We start from the raw sequence: 19,305 nt of genomic DNA on the forward strand, positions 1-19,305 counted from the left end.
GAACATTGGGGAAACAAACTGAGTAATGAGTGTGTTGCAACTTTTCTGTAAACTTAAAGGTTTTCCAAAATAAAAAGTTTATTCAAAACAATAACAACAAAAAAGCTCTACCTGAGAAACACGAAAAAGTTGCTTATGAACCACAGAATAGAGCTTTCAGATATTTATCAAGTGTATATATACCATGTATATTTATTTGTGCTCCAACTTGTTTCAAAAAGGATTTGAGGAATTAAAGTTTCATATAATAGTTGTCATAGTAATAAAAACAGTTATAACAGTAGTAACATTTTTTAACTTAGCCTGTCACTGTGCTAAGAAGCTTATGTGGGTTATGTCATTTAATCCTGCAACAGCCCTATAAAATGGGTGCTAGTGGCCTCATTTTACAAGTGAGCAGTCGAACTTAAATATATTACTGAATGTCTCTGTCACAGAACCTGCAAATATGGAAGATAAGTTTGAACCCAAGCCTACTCTTGTGTTAACATTTATAGCGAAACATCCCTAAATAGAATGTTCAGGCTTCAAGGTATATTTGAATACAGGTCTTTGTATATGTATTTTTTTTTCAATTAACATTAAAGGTTTTAATTTTCTCATAATTACAAAAGCATCACTGATAATGTTGACAAAAGGAAAAAATAAAATCCAGAGAGGACTTCTGTTAACATTTGGTATATTTCCTATAGCCTTCCCCCCTTTTATTTATTCAAACAAAATTGGGATCATACTGCACATATAGTTTTGTATTCTGTTTGTATGCAGATGACATTATATGTATCGTGGGCATTTTGTGTGTTAATTGAAAACATGGGTTTGAGATCCTGTGTAGTATTCTATTGCCAGAATGTGTCCCATAATCTATTTACCCATTCTTCTTTTATGACCTAAAAATTAATTATTATGGCCTTAAAAAATCACAACATTGTGATGAGTATTCTTCTGTATTACCCTTTATATGCATCTCTAATTAATTCCTCAAAATACATTTTTAGAAATCAATTTATTGGGTGAAAATGTATACACATTTTTAAGGTTCTTCATACATTTTGCCATATTGTTTTTAAAAGCTAAAACAATTTATTTTCGCTAGTAATTTATCTAAGCACCATTCTCATCATGAACACTCCAATCCTAGGTATTATTAACTATTTTTTTGCCTATATTTGTTCCCTAAGATACTTAAAATAGTCTAATCTCTATGTTATAATAATACCTTGTAACTGTTACTGGCCAAAATGATAATCCGGCTACGGTCAGCATCATCCATTTGTTAAATCTTGCTTAGAACAGAAATGGTATAGTCTCTCTCTAGATTCAAATAGTATTTCCTAGGAAATCAGAAATTCTAATAAGAATTGATTTTAGAAACACCAATTTGATGGTATTACAAATTATTTTTTGTCACTAGTAGGTGATAACATTATTCCAAATTTGAATTTCAGCTTTAAAAAACTAAATGGGCTTAAATTTTCAAGTAGGTTTTTTAAATTTTCAATACATTTTGTTGATAATGTCATTTCAGAAAGAGACTTATAGAATTCAATGCAGAGGATTTTAACTTTTGACTCTTTCTATTACAATTCTTTTTATATGCTCAGTCACTATTAGGTATTTCACAAAAAGAGTCCTGTTCACTTCATTTGTTTTAACAGGATGTTCCATTGAATTCAGTAAAAGAGACAAAGTTGAGATAATTTAGTGAAAGATTCATTTAACATTGAAACTCATATTTTATTGATAGTATCTTTGCTTTTGGTGATTTATTGAAAATTCTTTCTTTGGTAGAATGTTAATACATTATAAGCTGTTTTACAAAGGAGATAATCATTTTATTTAATCTAAAGTTTCAGTGAAGGTGTGGGAGTGGGAGTGTGTGTGTGTGTGTGTGTGTGTGTTTAATTAGTAACTTCCTGATGTTGAATAAAATAATTCAGCTAGTGAAAGAGGTAGTAAAATGGGCTATTGGCCTGATGGCTTTATAACTTAGTACTTATTTAATCTATTTTAAATAGGAATAATAATCTATGTCATGGATATGAATGCATGTATTAAATGCAGAATGACTGATTTCTTAGGAAGTTAATTCTGGTAAGAGTGTTCAAGCCTTGGAAACACAGATTTCTCAGATACCAGAGCTTAAATTAATTTATTATGGAAGCAACTATTTCACCTCCCTCCTATCTGTCAGGTTACCCATCCTTTTTAACCTTTTAAGAGAGATGATTGGCCTATATCCTACCTTTCTTGACTGCCTTTCCCATTGTTTATTCAGCTATATGCTCAAAGTCTTCTTGTTTAACAAAACACTGCACATCAATAACATTTTGCATTGGAGTTGTGCTCTCAATTGCCTGGAAGAAAGAAATTGTATGAATTCAATATGTTATCACTAGCAGTATCATTATAATTTTTCTACGAAGCTTAGTTTTAGAATAAAATTCTTAATTTGTCTGGGAAAGCAGTTCAAAGAGATTCTGCAAAAATGTTAGCTTGTAATAGCTACTTTATAAGTGTTTGTTGAAGAAAGAATGTGTTTTACATATATATATATATATCTGTTCCTGGTGACTGCCTTTTGACACTGTCTTTTTAAGTTTCTTGTTAGAAATAAATAAGTTTTCTCAGATGATAGCCAAGGTTAAACTCACCTGTATCAAGTGTCAATTTCAGTGTATTTTACCCGTGTATATAAATAATATCATTATATGATCAACAATTCCTTTATAAATAGCATTCAGGTAAATTTGATCTGTACATTCTCCATGAGACTTTGTAAATTCATATTCCTCGCATTTCTCCTCTTCCTATTCATATGATCCTAAATGTTTTTTAGGATCCTTTTAGCTGTTTCTTTTCACTTAGAATCAATCTTGGTGCTGTTTTCGCATGTTTTGTATAAAGCATAATGTTATTTATTCTATATGTAGTTGCTGTTTGATTTGGATATTTGTGTTCAAACCAGTATCTAAACAGAGGATACTGTTAGGATAAAAAATTCTTAGCACATAACTATCTGTTAATTATGCTGACTGCTGTTTTAAAATCTAAGACCTCTACCAAAATGCATTCATTTGCAAATGTTTAATGATTGCCCTCAATGGAGAAGCCACGTTGTTAGGTTCTTTGGAACGTAAAGTGAATCTTGCTTTAAGATACCTGTAAACATTCAAGCAAAAAAAAAAAAAGATACTTTTAAGACATTCAAAACTGTAATGCAAAGTAAAAAGCAATGAAGTAACTAACACAAGTAAATGCTATAGCTATGTTCATTCTCCAAGAGCTTTGTTATTCGGTCTATCAAAGGATGACTATTTATTATTTCTCCAATTTTTTTTTTTAATAAATTTGTTTATTTATTTTTGGCTGTGTTGGGTCTTCGTTGCTGCGTGCGGGCTTCTTATTGCAGTGGCTTCTCCTGATGCGGAGCACGGGCTCTAGGTGCGTGGGCTTCAGTAGTTGTGGCTCGCGGACTGAGTAGTTGTGGCTCACAGGCTCTGGAGCACAGGCTCAGCAGTTGTGACGCATGGGCTTAGTTGCTCCGCGGCATGTGGGATCTTCCTGGACCAGGGCTCAAATCTGTGTCCGCTGCGTTGGCAGGCGGATTCTTAACCACTGCGCCACCAGGGAAGCCCTTATTTCTCCAATTTGGAAAGGATTCTTACAATGATGAAGCAATGGGAAAATAGCACTTGAGTGGGGAGGAGCTGGATTATGATCCCAGTGCCTATAGTTCGTACTCAATAAATGTTTGAAGAGTAAATGAATGTCAAGGGATAGAGGTACTGTTTGCATCTGGACACTCACCTACAATGGGAATACAAGCAGGTTTTGAAGAGGGGTCATATAATAATAATTTTCCACTGGTGTACAGTAACTTAAAGACTTAGTGGTAAGCATACTTACATGAGAGCACTATACAGCCAAATTAAATTAAAGGCTTAATTCATCTTAAGGAGCAGTCTGTGGTTTGGTGGGTTTTTTGTTTTTCCTTTAGACTGGGCTTGAAGATTCAATCCTTTAATTGTAAGGAGTTCTTTCTTTCAGTTGGCATTTATTGACTACTTACTATATGCTAAATTTGGGGGAGCTCAAATAGTAGGAGCTCAGCCTACTTAAAAGGAAATACAAAAATATCAATATAATATTGATAGGTGCTATAACCAGGCACTGTGCAGAGCAAGATGGGATATAAATGAGAGGGATTAACTTTTACAGTGGGCTTGTGGCCTGGCCTAAGTATGATATAGGTCATACTTTTAATATTTAGAATAAAAACCATAATGGAAAGAAATATTTCATTCTTTTACGTTGTTTTAAGGTTACCCTAAAGCTATTATCATTTGTTGCATGAAAGGATGTAGTGAGTTGGATAGTGGGGTGGTGAGACCAAAGAGAAGGAATCCATTTTTGGTGGTTCAGAGGAACCAAGTTCAAATATATATAATTTTACATCCCATTTGTAAGGATATAGACTAGAGAGTGAGTTTAGATCTCTTAATTTGGCATTTTATAATTACTGCTCTGAAATAACAAAAAGTAAGTGCTCTCTATTTTCAGTTATAAATGTTGCTAAAGATAAGCATCTTCATAAAGACTGATGTCCAGACACAGTCAGGAGGTATTTAAACAATGCATTTATTATATTGTAATCATAAATGTCACCTTTGGCATGCAGGACGTATCCAAGTTAAGTGTAGTTTTAAAAGTAATTTTGCTTCATTTTTTTAATATAAGAATGTGATAAAAAAATGAAAAATCACTTTATTCTAAGTTAAAATTTTAATTTAATTTTATTTTACTTTTTAAAAATTTATTTATTTATTTACTTTTGGCTGTGTTGGTCTTCCTTGGTGCGTGCAGGCTTTCTCTAGTTGCGGCCAGTGGGGGCTACTCTTCGTTGCGGTGCACGGGCTTCTCATTGCGGAGCATGGGCTCTAGGTGCATGGGCTTCAGTAGTTGCAGTGCGTGGGCTCAGTAGTTGCAGTGCGCAGGCTTCAGTAGTTGTGGATCTTGGGCTCTAGAGCGCAGGCTCAGTAGTTGTGGCGCACGGGCTTAGGCTTAGTTGCTCCGCGGCATGTGGGATCTTCCCGGACCAGGGCTAGAACCCGTTTCCCCTGCATTGGCAGGCCGAATCTTAACCACTGCGCCACCAGGGAAGTCCTTAATTTTATTTTAAAAGTAATTGCTTCATTATTGTACTGGCCACTATTTCTTTGCTGGATTATAATCGAGGCATTCTTTTTTTTATGTGATAACATAAAGAACCTGATTTACCTCTTAATTTGTCCAGGAATAATATTTTTATAAGAAAGTTTTCGTTTTAAAAGTGGTAAGTAACCTGAAATCTAAGTAAAATACAATGCTTTCTTCAAAAGTCATTATACCATGGAGTATATATTTCTACTATGATATGGCAAAAATTAATAGTGGTCTATTTTTAGTGTCCAAATGAAATTTATATAAAGTTTCTTTGCCTCAGGTTTTGTTTTTAAATGCTCTAAAATGAGTTATGTGACCTAGTATTATATGAGAATTGCTTGTTCTTGGGTAATGTGTTTCTCTATGATTGTTTGAGATCTAGTATGTTTATCTATACTAACAGTAGGTTCTTTATAGTTAACAAACTGCTATTTCTTTTTTAATGGTGGTTTTACATGTTGTGGAAATGAATTTCCTTATCATTTAACTTATTTGATCAAATTGAAAATCTTAACTATATTTTAAAACTTTTTGCCACAGCGTTTTACCAACGAGGATCATTTGGCTGTCCATAAACATAAACATGAGATGACACTGAAATTTGGTCCAGCACGTAATGACAGTGTCATTGTGGCTGGTTAGTATATGCTTTTATTAATAGCTTATATACATATTTCACCTGGAATGTGCACAATTTTTTGTGTATTCTCTGTAAATAATATAGTCTGGTGATATTCCAATGACTTCATTTACAATAAATGTTGGCAACATGTATTTTACCCATTACATTTTTATGTTTCCTTCTGACCATTCATTTCACTCTTTTTGTGTGGTTTTCAAATGTAGATTTTAATGTCATTTTTTGTGGAAGTTAATTAGAAACCTGGGAGCATTCATACCATTTCTAAAATTTACATTTAACTGATAGTTGAACTGTGATGTTTAGTCAATGTTTCTTTTAGCTGTTTACACCTGCTTTACAATGATATGCGAAGCTAGAAGATGATCAAGCTCCTCCTGTTGGAGAAAGAGCAATTAGCAGACTTGTTCATTAGGATTTTGTTTATGTTTCTTTTTGGACTAAACATCTGTGTTAGTAGAATACTCTCAATAAAGGGGGCTTAAATTCAGTCAGTGCTTTTATTTTTGTATGTTGCTCCTATGAACATGCAGTATCACCTAAGCAGATGATTATCTTACAGTATGCAAAAAGAGAAACCCAATTCATGCATTGGTTTATTGTCCTTCCATGCTATATCAGCTACCCCTTTTTTGGTATTTGAATATATATATATGTACATATCTCTGTATATGTACACACACATAACATTTAATTTCATTGCATTTTGTATATTTTATAAGTAGTGTGGTAAGAAAACAATTTTATATAAAATTTACTTATATAAATTTCAGTCCTTTTTGTGTCATAAGCACAGATTCACATAAATATTCAAATTAACTTAATTTTTTTCTCTTGTAAAGCTTAGGTTATACTATTTGTAAGTCTAGAATTATATACCTGTATACTGAATATTATTAATACTTTTAAATTATTACCCAACATAGAGATCAAATTGTCATATGCAATGCTTTGGAGAACTAATGAGGAAAAAAGACGGTTCTTGTCATTTGGTATCAAGATTTTTGTATTGAAAAAACTGGAGGTAAAAATGTTGATAATTTACCAAAAAACAATTTGTTTAGGAAAAATGTAGGGTAACATTCAACATATCTTCATTTCTGTAAGTAAAAGGAAGCAGACAAAACATTATACATCACATACTAAGAGAGAGAACCAAAAACACAAACAAAATAACAACAGCCTGAAGGTTCACTCTCCTAGGCACGAAGGTCTTTGCTTCTCTGGAATTTCTTGCCTTAGAGCCATATCTCTCTCTGTAACATTTAACTCAAAAATATTTTGAGATTGGTTTCTAGAACTTACTTTCCTATCTGTTTACATTTAATGCAATAGAAAAGTAGAACACATTCAAACATAGCACTTGACCATTTTTTTACTAATATATATTGAGATGAGAAGTTTAGCATTACCGTATACATATAATGCATGATGTGTGTGGTATATATTTGATGATCAATAGCCATAAGCCATGTGCATGTTTAAACAATTGTGCCTGTGTTGACTTATCTCTTTTCAAGCCTGATCATTATAGTAATCACTGATAAAAGTGATTTTTCCATATGTATTTTATTTTTAAGACTTCTCTCCCTTTAATACAAAATAGCCTTCTCTTGGGCTTAGATAGACAAACCCTTTGGGCATGAACAGAAGAGTCAAATTTATGTTGTTTACTAATTCAGTCATGATGGACCTAGGTTGATACAAGTATGCTGGGCCCTTACTATAATACCATTTTGAAGTCTTTTTGCGGGTAGAGGTTATATATGTTGCAGACTAACTATTAGGTAAAATGAAGACAAAATAAAAGTCCTTCAGTAATTTTGATAATACTAATAGTGTCTGAGGTAGGCCTACATTATATCTAATGTGTATGACAAGTAGGTCATTTTAGTGTTAAATCTATTTATATGTAGTAAACATATTAATACTCTGGGAATATGTTGGGGCGAGGGTGAAGATAAAACAGTAAGTAATGCCCACTCTGGGGACCCAATAGTTAACAGAAATATATGAATTTTAATTTCACAGAAGGTTTTATGAGTATTTTATCTTAAACCAGGAGTCATCCTTATACTTTTATTTAGTTTAAGCTTGATCCCTGATATAACCTATAAAATTGATGCCCTAAAATATATAAAATGTGAATAGAATTTGAATGTGCTACCAACTCTAATCAATCTGAGTAAATAGCCTTGAAAATAATAAGACTAAACAGGCAAAATTCATAAATTTGCTCTTTTTCAGTTCAACGTGGACCTTAAGTGGCATTTGTTCTGTAACTAATACATGCTCACGTGTACATTCAGTACATGTTTTAATGCACCTAGTGTGAGTACATATTCAAATGTAGTTAAAATGTTTCAAGTTTTGAGAAAGCAGAGTTTGACTAATTCTCTGCTGTCTAGGAATTAAGCTAGAACATTAGACATATAACTCTTACATAGCCCCTCATACCAAGCTTGAAAAATGCTTTAAAATAGAAAATTAGCTTTAAAAAGGAGGGTTTTAGTTTTCGTTTGTGGGGGGCTCTTGTTTTAACCTTCTATTTCTTGTAGTATTTTGATCTACCTACTAAAGACTGTTTTATCTTAAGCTTGCTTTCATAATAGATTATGAACACTAGTGGAAGGGCCAAGATATACATGCTGTTGTCCTAGTTTTCCCCAAATTGCATGTATTTTATGCATTTGTAAGTTTTAATAGTGTAAATTTTTTTTAAATTTTGTGTTAGATAACGACAGTAGTTGATCTCTGAGTAGCGGATGTTTATGTCACTCTACTCAGAGAGAACGTGTGGACTAAGGAACAAGACGTACTTCTTTTCATACTTTTATGGATCATAGAGTTGGAGGAAATACCTTAAACTGCAACAAAAACTTAACCAGATTTTGTTTGCTTTAAAGGAAGAGGTCTTTCCAAAGAGAATTAACAGCTGACTGAACCAGCCCTGCTAATTTGTTAATTTACTAGCTATATTTTAGGGTCCTGTATGATATTTAAATCTATGTGTTTACTTCTTGACATTTATTTCAGATCAGACCCCAACACCAACAAGATTCTTGAAAAACTGTGAAGAAGTGGGTTTGTTTAATGAGTTGGCAAGTCCATTTGAGAATGAATTCAAGAAAGCCTCAGAAGACGACGTTAAAAAAGTATGTTGTTAACCATGAAATTAAAACAGTGCTTCTGACAGAACAGTAATCATAGTTTTCACTCCCTGCTTTCTTATTTTAGATATACTGATTGGCTATTTTTAAACTCCTAACATTTTCTTTAATGTTTGTGTTTTAGATGCCTCTAGATTTATCTCCTCTTGCAACACCCATCGTAAGAAGCAAAATTGAGGAGCCCTCTGTTGTAGAAACAACTCACCAGGATAGTCCTTTACCTCACCCAGAGTCTACTACCAGTGATGAGAAGGTTAGAAATTTGTATTTATGGTAGAAACACAAACTAAGTGGAAAAAAGTCAGCATTCTAAGTAAAGTCTAATATTTGATCTACATAAAATGTTAACGTAATAAATTATACATAAATCAGTGTCAGGTTGTAATAGTCTTATTATATGTGAAAGCCTGTGAATACTCAGAAATTTCAGGGAAAGAAGACTCTACCTTTATAGATAATTCGTTTTTTATTACACACAGAAAAATTATTGGGGAGAATAGAATAGCCATGGCAGAGGAGCTAGAAGTAAGGCAGAAAAAGTAACTATTTACCTAGGAATAAATGCTTTGACTTAGGTGTTTTGTGTTTTTTTCATTTCCTTGTTATAAAAGTACATTCTCATTATAAAAAGTTTAAGAATATAGAAAAATACAAGAAAGAAAAATAAAAACTACCTTTTAGCCCATAATTGAGTGATAAGAATTACTAGTATTTTGAAACATTTTTCCTAGATATATGCATGCATTTATACATAAAATATACATATATAAGTGAATAGTTATAGGATACAAAGAGGAATCTTAGTTTATTTTTTATCTTTTGGCTGCTTTGGGTCTCCCTTGCTGCGTGCGGGCTTTCTCTAGTTGTGGTGAGCAGGGGCTACTCTTCATTGCGGTGCACAGGCTTCTCATTGCACAGGCTCTAGGCGCGCATGCTTCAGTAGTTACGGTGTGTGGGCTCAGTAGTTGTGGTGTGTGGGCTCAGTAGTTTTGGTGCGCGGGCTTCAGTAGTTGTGGCTCTCAGACTCTAGAGCGTAGGCTCAGTAGTTGTGGTGCATGGGCTTAGTTGCTCTGCAGCATGAGGGATCTTCCCGGATCAGGGATTGAACCTGTGTCTCCTGCATTGGCAGGTGGATTCTTAACCATTGTGCCACCAGGGAAGTCCCAGTTTACTTTTTTATATCATGCTTTAGACATTCAGCATTAATGTACATTTTCCCATGTCATTAGAAAATTTTCCAAAGTCATAATTTTTAATGGTTGCACTTTATTTTATCATTACCTTAATGTATTTACTTATCTTGTTCTTGTTGGACATAAAGGTAGTTTCCACATTATCACAGTTATAAGAAATGCTGTTAAATTTTTGATATAAATATCTTTTTTCCTAGAGAGTATTTCAGTCCCTTCACACTCAGCAGTTTTTTCCTGTTGATTGCTGCTTTAGCCTCTTTTAGGGGTATTTCTTCTTCCTGCATTCCTCAGTCATTAGTTCCCCCTGGGCATGGCATAGTCATTCCAAGTTGTAAAATGTAAGTTCTGGGCCCCCTTCTCTTTTCTTTCTCAGTTTTTTTCTTAAGTGCTCTCATCCAGACTCGTAACTTTAAAAACCGTCTACGTGGTTTTCAAATTTATATCAACCCAGATATTTCCCAGATTTCCGTATTCATATCCAACTCCATCTTGACATTTCCTTTTCTGTGTCTAACAGACATCTTAAACATAGTATATCTAAATTAGAGCCCTGTGATTTTTTCCCCCAGTTTTCCCTGTCTCTGTAAAACAGGGAAAACTTCTTTCCATCCATCTAGTTGCTCAGGCCAAGAATAAAGAATACTTAATTCCCTCTTTTCCTTCACACTGAAACCAGTAACAAATCTTACTAGACCTACTTCCTGAATATATCCTTAATTTATCTCTTTTATCTTCAGTGTCACCACTTTAGTCCAATCCATCATCATCTTTTACTTGGATTGTTAACAATTACCTTCTAATAATTGTTAACAATTATTATTTGTTAATATACAAATTATATTAATAATGTTAATATAATTTTTAACAATTACCTGGACTTTCTACTTCCATCTCCAACCTATTTTCCATAGGCTGTTTTATTTTTAATACATTATGTCACTTCCCTGCTTAAAATCCTTCAATGGTTTGCCATTGCATTTAAGGTAACACACTCCTTCCATAAGCCCTCATTGATCTGGACTTACCTACCCATCCAGCCTCACCTCATGCCATTCTCTGGTGTGTTCATCAGGTATTCTAAGCTTTTTCCTACCTCAAAGACATTGCTCTTGGTATTGCTTCTTTTTCCCTAGAATGCTCTCCTCCTTATCTTTTCAGTACCTGTTCAAATGCTGTTTTGCAAAGAAGCTCACCTTACCTCACTATGCTATCAAAGGAGCCAACTCCAACCTTCCCTCAGTTAATCTTTCATGATTTCTTATGTTTTGCTGTTAGTCTGTAACACATTACAGTCTGAAATTTTCTTGTTTGTTTTACTTGTTTATTGTCTCTCTTCCCACTAGTCCTTGAGGGCATGTTGTAAATTCTCAAACTTGTCAAATAAATGAAGTCCCAGTAGTGCTAGTTTATTTTTCTTCCTGTGTAGCTTAATAAGGTTTTGATAATAAATGGCAGTATAAAGGCCAATTCAAAGAACACAGTAGACCCAATTTTTACAGTAACTAGTTACAGAGTCCTGGATAATCTCTATTTTCTAATCTGTAAAATTGGGGAAAAGACCATCTATAAGGGTCTGTGTTTTCCTTTACTTTGGAAAGATGTTACTCCAATAGTTATTTATTTTTACATTCAAGGTATCAATATTACTCGGCCTTTTGATACTGAGAAATTATTGATAATGTAGAGATAGTTACCTGAAATTAGCAAATATTTGTATTACTTTAAAAAATTTTTAACATTTTTGGGCCCTTACTATAATATCAGTTTGTAAGTATTCTATTATTGAATTTGTATCAACTATAAAACAGTCTCCTGGACCTATTTCTTCTTTATATAGTATAATGATGGAGTAGGACTAGGCAATCCCTTCTGGATTTTAAGTTCTGTGCTTCCATGAGAATGGAATTGTATTTCCATTTTTTAACTTAAATTCTCATGGAGTTATATAGCCAAGTTGCCCAGCCTAACTTATTTCTAGATTGATGGTAAAACAAATTGTACTGAAAAAACCACTCAAGATGTTTTTAAATTAAAATATGAACATTGCATCTGAAACTCTACAGTGGCTTCTACAATTTTCTTTTAATTAACTTTAAATATTAATATACTTTGGGGGTATATTAAGTATTATGTTTGTGGTTGTTTTTAAAAATGTGTTATATTCTGTTGACTTGCATTTTTAAATTACATTCTTTCTCTATCTCATTATTAAATAGGAAGTACCATTGACACAAACTGCACAGCCCACATCAGCTATCGTTCGTCCAGCATCATTACAGGTTCCCAATGTGCTGCTTACAAGTTCTGACTCAAGTGTAATTATTCAGCAGGCAGTACCTTCACCAACCTCAAGTACTGTAATCACACAGGCACCGTCCTCCAACAGGCCAATCGTGTAAGTGATTTGGGCCAATCATTGAATTATATGAATTGTTAAGTTTTTCTTGTTATGATTTGTCCTAAGATATTTAATTTTTCTAATTGTGGCCTTAGCTTGTGTGTGTGTGTGTGTGTGTGTGTGTGTGTGTGTGTGTGTGTTCATAGTATTTTGCATGCTTTGATTTTTGGAAAAAATGCTTGGGTAGTCTTTTTTTAATAAATATAAATAGTATCTAATAAATTAGAAAATAAATATCTAAAACTTAATTTGAAAAACAAATCAACATAGAATGTGATTTTAAGATGGTCTCTTATTTTCATGCTATTTCACACATAATCTTAAAACACATAAGATTATTTTTATCACCAGGTAACATTTCTTTCAGTTCTTACAGGTAGTTGATAAGAATTTTTCTCAACTAACATGTTGGAGATTGTCCTAAGTAAATTCATAACTTTTTCCATTTTTTTCCTCTTTTTTTCTACACTGCTTACATACATTGTGCATTTAAGATGCAATTAAAAACAATTAAATTTTACGATATGCTTTGCAGTGATTGGAAGATGTTTGTTTTGTTTTTAATTACTTGAGTGGTATATATATACCATGTATAATTTTTTGTGGGTATTTTATTCATGTTATGAGAAAGATGGTATCAAGTTTCCATCTGTCACATAGGCATTTTCTTGGGCTGGAGCTGCAGTTCTTTTTTCTTTTTTTTCCAGTTTTATTGAGATATACAGTGGACCCTTGAACAATACCAGTTTGAACTGCGTGAGTCCAGTTACACACAGATTTTTTCAACAAATACATACTACCACACTACACAATCCACAGTTGGTTGAATCTGCAGATACAGAGGCCGACCATAAACTACACTGGGATTTTCGGCTGTGCATAGTGTCAGTGCATCTAACCCTCTTGTTGTTCAAGGGTTAACTGCAATTGACCTACAGCACTGTATACATTTAAGGTGTACAGCATAATGATCTGACTTACATACATCATGAAATGATCACCACAATAAGTTTAGTGAACATCCATCATCTTGTACAGATACAAAATAAAAGAAAAAAATATTTTTTCCTTGTGATGAGAACTCTTAGGATTTACTCTGGTAATAGCTTTCATATGTAACATACAACAGTGTTAACTATATTAATCATGTTGTACATTACATCCCTAGTACTTATTGATCTTATAACTGTAAGTTTGTACCTTTTGACCACCTTTGTTACTGTACAAAGATATGACATTATTAATGACTGTATTCCTCACACTGTGAATTTCATCCCTGTGACTCCTTTATTTTGTAACTGGAAGTTTGCACCTCTTAATTTCTCTCATCCCTCCAACACCCTTCCCTCTGGAAACCACCTGTCTATTTTCCATTTCTGTTTTGTTATGTTTGTTCGTCTGTTTTGTTTTTTAGATTCCACATATAAGTGAAATCATTCAGTGTTTATCTTTCTCTGGAAAATTTATTTTTAAATGATATAATAATAGGAGTAAAAATACTCTTGTATTTTTAGAGATTATTGGTAGGGATTTCTTTTCTCTAATTGCCCTTCTTTTGTTTTCCTTAGTCCTGTACCAGGCCCATTTCCTCTTCTGTTACATCTTCCTAATGGACAAACCATGCCTGTTGCTATTCCTGCATCAATTACAAGTTCGAATGTGCATGTTCCAGCTGCAGTCCCAGTAAGTTTGAAATTTAGACTATTTAAATTTTTTCTTTATAGTAAAACCGATCTTTGTAATCAGAAAATACAGCCCAAGGGGGGCTGCTTGATTAGTTTATGAAACTGAATTCAACAAAATACTTAGTGGTGAGCAATATTTACTCACTGACATTTATTGTGATAGCGTTTACCTTTCAAGGCAAACATAATTGGATAGAAAACATTTTTCCATCCTCAAAATCTTGTTTTCCTTTTATTTTTAGTATTAAGAACTTTATTCCATATTCAACCCATTTCAATTTGCTAGATTTGTAGAATTCAAATATTAACATAGATTTCTATTCTTTATAAGAAGACATTTATACTGGAACACTTATCAGGTAACTCCATGTTATTTTGATTATTATAGAAATTGTTTATAAAGCACTCTCTGTGAAATATTATGGTCAGGTTGGGTTTACAAAATTCCTTTGCTGTCCCAAGCATGTGAAAATCTAAATGGTCTAGTAGAATGGGCAATAGATAGTCCCCACTTCCTAATGAGAAGATCCATAAGAAAAGTTTTTTTAGGGCATGTTAAATATATAAATTTTGAAAGACATAGACAGTAGTTAAATATCTACTTATAATATTTAATAATATAGTGAATATTTAGAAGCACATTCTTTGGAATAATATAAGTTAGAAATAATCCTTTTTTCCTGTTCTCACATTTCATAAAATAAGTTTATTCAGACTCTTCAAATGTGTCTTCAGCATTCAAGTTTTCATTGTTAGAACCACTTTTTAAGAAATCTCACACAATTTTCCAAAACACATTGTTTTCATCCTCACCCAAGTAGTTTCAGTATAACACTTTTTGAATCTATTATTGTAATCCTGGGACTCTTACACCAAGTCCTAATATTCATTCATGTAATAAAAAGACAGTTTCTTCTTTTACCTTGTAGATAGTTGTTTCTGATCAGTACAATATAATCACTTACTGTATAGCTTTTAAAAATTAGTTTTAAAAGCCTCCTCACAGTAACATCTAACACTTTGGTGAGATTATATCCTCAGAAATAATACTAAAATTAATGTTAAATATTTACTTTTGTTATTAACTAGTTCTTCCAAGTGACCTTTCTAAGTATCCAAAATTAGCACTGATTGAAATAATTTCAAGATAATATGTTGTCTTCAAACAGAACTTTGTTGTTCAGAAAGAGATTTTATAAGGACTCAAATATAAGGTGACTACCTCCTCTTTTCTGAGGATATTTTCGAGGGGGGAACATCCTTGTCCTGTATCTGGGATTGTATGGTTATCCTGTTAAATGTAACTGTGATGAGAGAAACTGAAATGAAAAAGAGATATACTTTAGGTACATAATAATTAATCATTCAGTGTTGATATTAGGTTTTTTTAAAAAGGCAAAAACCAGAAAAATCTGTTACATATTATTATTATTATTAGAGGAGTTATTAGAGGTCATCAGGTTCTTCTTTGTCATGCTTTATATTAATATATCAAAGAACTTTCATTGTATATTTTAGAAATTTTATATGTATATATTTTAGAAAAGCAAAGTTCATTGTTGAAATTACTTTTTATGCCTAGTTATACAAGTTTTAACATTCTTTCCTTTCATATTCAAAATGGAAATGTGACAGATCTGTGAGAAATTTTGCATCAATCACTTTAAACATTATTTTCTATAAGAAGGAATCATTTAAAAAAAGGAATTATGAAAATTGAAGATTAGGAAAGTGAGTGTCTCAGAAAAATTGACAACTTTTGAGGGATAAATCAGGATTAAGATCAATAAGGGTTCAGATAGAGATACAGTTTTCTAATTCTGAAGTCCCAGATAATTATATCAATTATATTTATATTAATAATATAAATATTAATATACATTTTCTATTAATGTATAATATAGTCATGTAAATATTAATACATTATATATTGATTATAATATGTAAATTATTATAGCAGCCATTGTGCAAATAAAAGTACAAATCTCATTTTGAATATATTCTCTAGCAATTATTTTTCAATATCTTCTGCATAGCTTGTTCGACCAGTCACCATGGTGCCTAGTGTTCCGGGAATTCCAGGTCCTTCCTCTCCTCAGCCAGTACAGTCAGAAGCAAAAATGGTAAGCAAGATTTTATTTGTTCTATACATTTCTTGAGCCTGTTTTGAATTAGTTTTTTCCATTAAAGCCCACTTCAAATGCACAATTTAGATCAAATTTTATAAAATCGTGGACTGTATTACATTACAGAAGAACCAGAAAATTTGGAAAAGGAAAGCTTTCATTAGCTTAGTGACAAGCTACTGATACTTTAAAGCAAATGAATGGATTGGAAGTAAAGTTCTAGTTCTTGTCATTGGTTTGTCTGATTTTTGGGGTGGCTTTTTAGATAAATTCTCCTCCTGCTGGAGGCTAGAGATATTGCAGCTGAAACTAGAAGTAATCATCTGAAGGCAGTGCTGATATAATGAGTGGTTGTAAACAGTCATACAAATGAGTAGAACAGAATTAACTAGAATTCTGAAATAGTATATGAGTTAGTAAACATTACACATAATATAAAGGAAAACCATATTTTTGAGTTATGTTTCAGACACTAAGAAATTGGTGGTAAGGAATGAACTATAGAGTAGGAATCAAGAGACGTATTTTCATTTTAATCCTGATTCTGCTCTTCAGTACCCCTAATCAAGCCACTTTAACTTTGCTGAGACTCATTTTCCTCATCTGTGAAATAAAGGGGTTAAACTTTGATTTCTGGGGTCTCTCTTAGCCCCAAATCCTACTAACTTGCTTATTTTCTTGGTAGAAGATCTGAAGCTGCTGCTGTGGGATGGGGAGTGCGGGGGGTTGGTTTAGTGTAATTCTCCCTTCTATAGTCTAACACACTTTAAAGCTAATTCTTCTTAACTACAACCAATGAATCGATAGATAGTTTTTAGACACCTATTATTTGTTTCAGTTCTATGCTAGGCACTATACTAATAATATAAATCTGTACACATGAAAGCCATTATGTATCAATATTATCACAAGGCTTTAAATTTTTTACTGCTATTCTCCATTAGTGCAAATAATCAATCTGAAATTGGCATGGGATAACTTTTTTTTTAACAGCCAAAACTTATATACCATCTGAATGAATAATAGTTGGTTGAAGAGTATTAAAATTAGCTGGTTATTGATTGTGGTGAGGGAACTTGAAAACCCAAGAGGGGAATTTTTCACATAACAGCATGTTTAGGTCAAAGGCATGGAAATAACTAAGATGAATCTTTTCCACTTGATAGCAGAAGAGCTTCACTGGGTGTTTTACACTTCCTACTTTAAACATAACTGTTCTAATGAAAAATTCAATTAGTGAAACTGAGTAGAGTAGAAATAGAAGTTAAAGAGATCCTGTTGTTGTACACTGTATCTAAAAATATTTTTACATATTCAGTGGACTTTTTTTCCCACAAATTAATTCCAATGGAACAAATCAGATTTAAAGAAATACTTTTGGCTATAAAAGATTAGGCCATATTTGTAGAAACTAGTAAACTTCCCTGAATAACTTTTTCTTTTAATCACTAAGAAATTTAATAAGAATAAAAGTGTTTTGTATGCTTGTATATTAAAAAATACCAAAGCTACATTTCACAAATTTATATATGAGAAACAGTTATTGGTTGAAAGCCCCAAAATAGCATGGGGAAGTCACAGATTGCCCCACTTAAATTTAACAGTCCAATTAAATTTCTTATTAGAATATTGTTAACATATAAAATAGCCATATTTAGGTGATTGCCTATTTTAATTGGGATAGTAAATAAGATTGTCCTGTTTTTAATTAAATAAAAAGACTCAAATTAGTCCATTTCCTTTTTTTTTTTTAAGCTTTTTGTTATGGAACAATTCAAACACATACAAAATAAATAGGTTTCTATAATGGACCCCCATGTACCCATCATCCAGCTTCACTTATTAGCGATATAACTGCCATTCTTGTTTTGTCTGTACCTCAGACCACTCCCTACCCTCACTCAATTATTTTTTAATAAGGCTTTCTTAATGTAAAATTTACATAGATTGAAATGGACTGATTTTATCTGTACAGTTTAAGTGCATTCATGTAACTCACACCCGTTATGGTATAGAACATTAACACCTACCCATCATGTTTCTTTATTTCCCTTCCCAATCAGTCCACTGCCCCCAACTGTTCTTATATTTGTCACCAGCAATGTAAATGGAATCAATATATACTCGTGTTCAGCTAAGCATATGTCTATGAGATTTATCCATGTTGTTGCGTGTATCAAACTTTGTTTCTTTTTATTGCTGAGTAGTTTTCCATTGTGTGAGTATACCACAATTTCTTTATCCATTCTCCTGTTGGTGGACACTTGAATGGTTTTTAGTATTTAGCTGTTGTGAATAAAGCTCGTACGCACATTCTTGTATAACTCTCTTTGTGGATGTATATTTTCATTTAGTTTATCTACTTAAGAGTGGAATTGCTGAGTCAGAGAGTAGGTATACATATAACTTTATAATAAATTGCCAGACCTTTTGCCAAAGGTTTACATTCCTACCAGCAGTGTATGGGAATTCCAGTTGTTCCCACATTTTTGCGGACATTTGGTTTTGTCTATTGTTTTCATTGTAGACATTCTAGGAGATTGTGGCAGCATCTCTTGGTTTCAGTTTACATTTCCAATTAGCCAGACATTATTTGTGATATTTTTTGCTCATTCTTTAAATTTGGTTACTTGTCTTTTACTATTGTGTTATAGGAATTCTTTATATATATTCTAGATACAAATTTATATGTAGATATGTATATATACATATCTCACAAATATTTTCTCAGTCTGTAGCTTGCCTTTATTTTTCTTAGTGGTATACTGTATTATCATTGATTGCTACTTTTATCTTTAATATTTGCTTTCGTCTACTTAATTGGGTTTAATTTGCTTATCTTTTTTTAGCTTCTTAAAGTAGAAGCTTAGATTATTGATTTAAATCTT

General features: G+C 32.5%; 1 protein-coding gene across 2 annotated transcripts in view; it reads left to right on the forward strand.

Annotated features, from left to right (window-relative positions):
• ATF2 (activating transcription factor 2) overlaps positions 1–19,305 on the forward strand; it is a 78,665-nt gene that overhangs the window by 29,995 nt on the left and 29,365 nt on the right. For both annotated transcript variants that reach the window (XM_068544883.1, XM_068544884.1), the window contains exons 5-10: positions 5,746–5,842; positions 8,882–9,000; positions 9,140–9,268; positions 12,425–12,603; positions 14,175–14,289; positions 16,328–16,414. In XM_068544883.1, coding sequence (XP_068400984.1) covers positions 5,746–5,842; positions 8,882–9,000; positions 9,140–9,268; positions 12,425–12,603; positions 14,175–14,289; positions 16,328–16,414 — 726 coding nt within the window. The remainder of the gene's footprint in view (positions 1–5,745; positions 5,843–8,881; positions 9,001–9,139; positions 9,269–12,424; positions 12,604–14,174; positions 14,290–16,327; positions 16,415–19,305) is intronic.

Source organism: Eschrichtius robustus, chromosome 5 (genome assembly GCF_028021215.1).
Source record: "Eschrichtius robustus isolate mEscRob2 chromosome 5, mEscRob2.pri, whole genome shotgun sequence".
Taxonomy (NCBI): Eukaryota; Metazoa; Chordata; class Mammalia; order Artiodactyla; family Eschrichtiidae; genus Eschrichtius; species Eschrichtius robustus.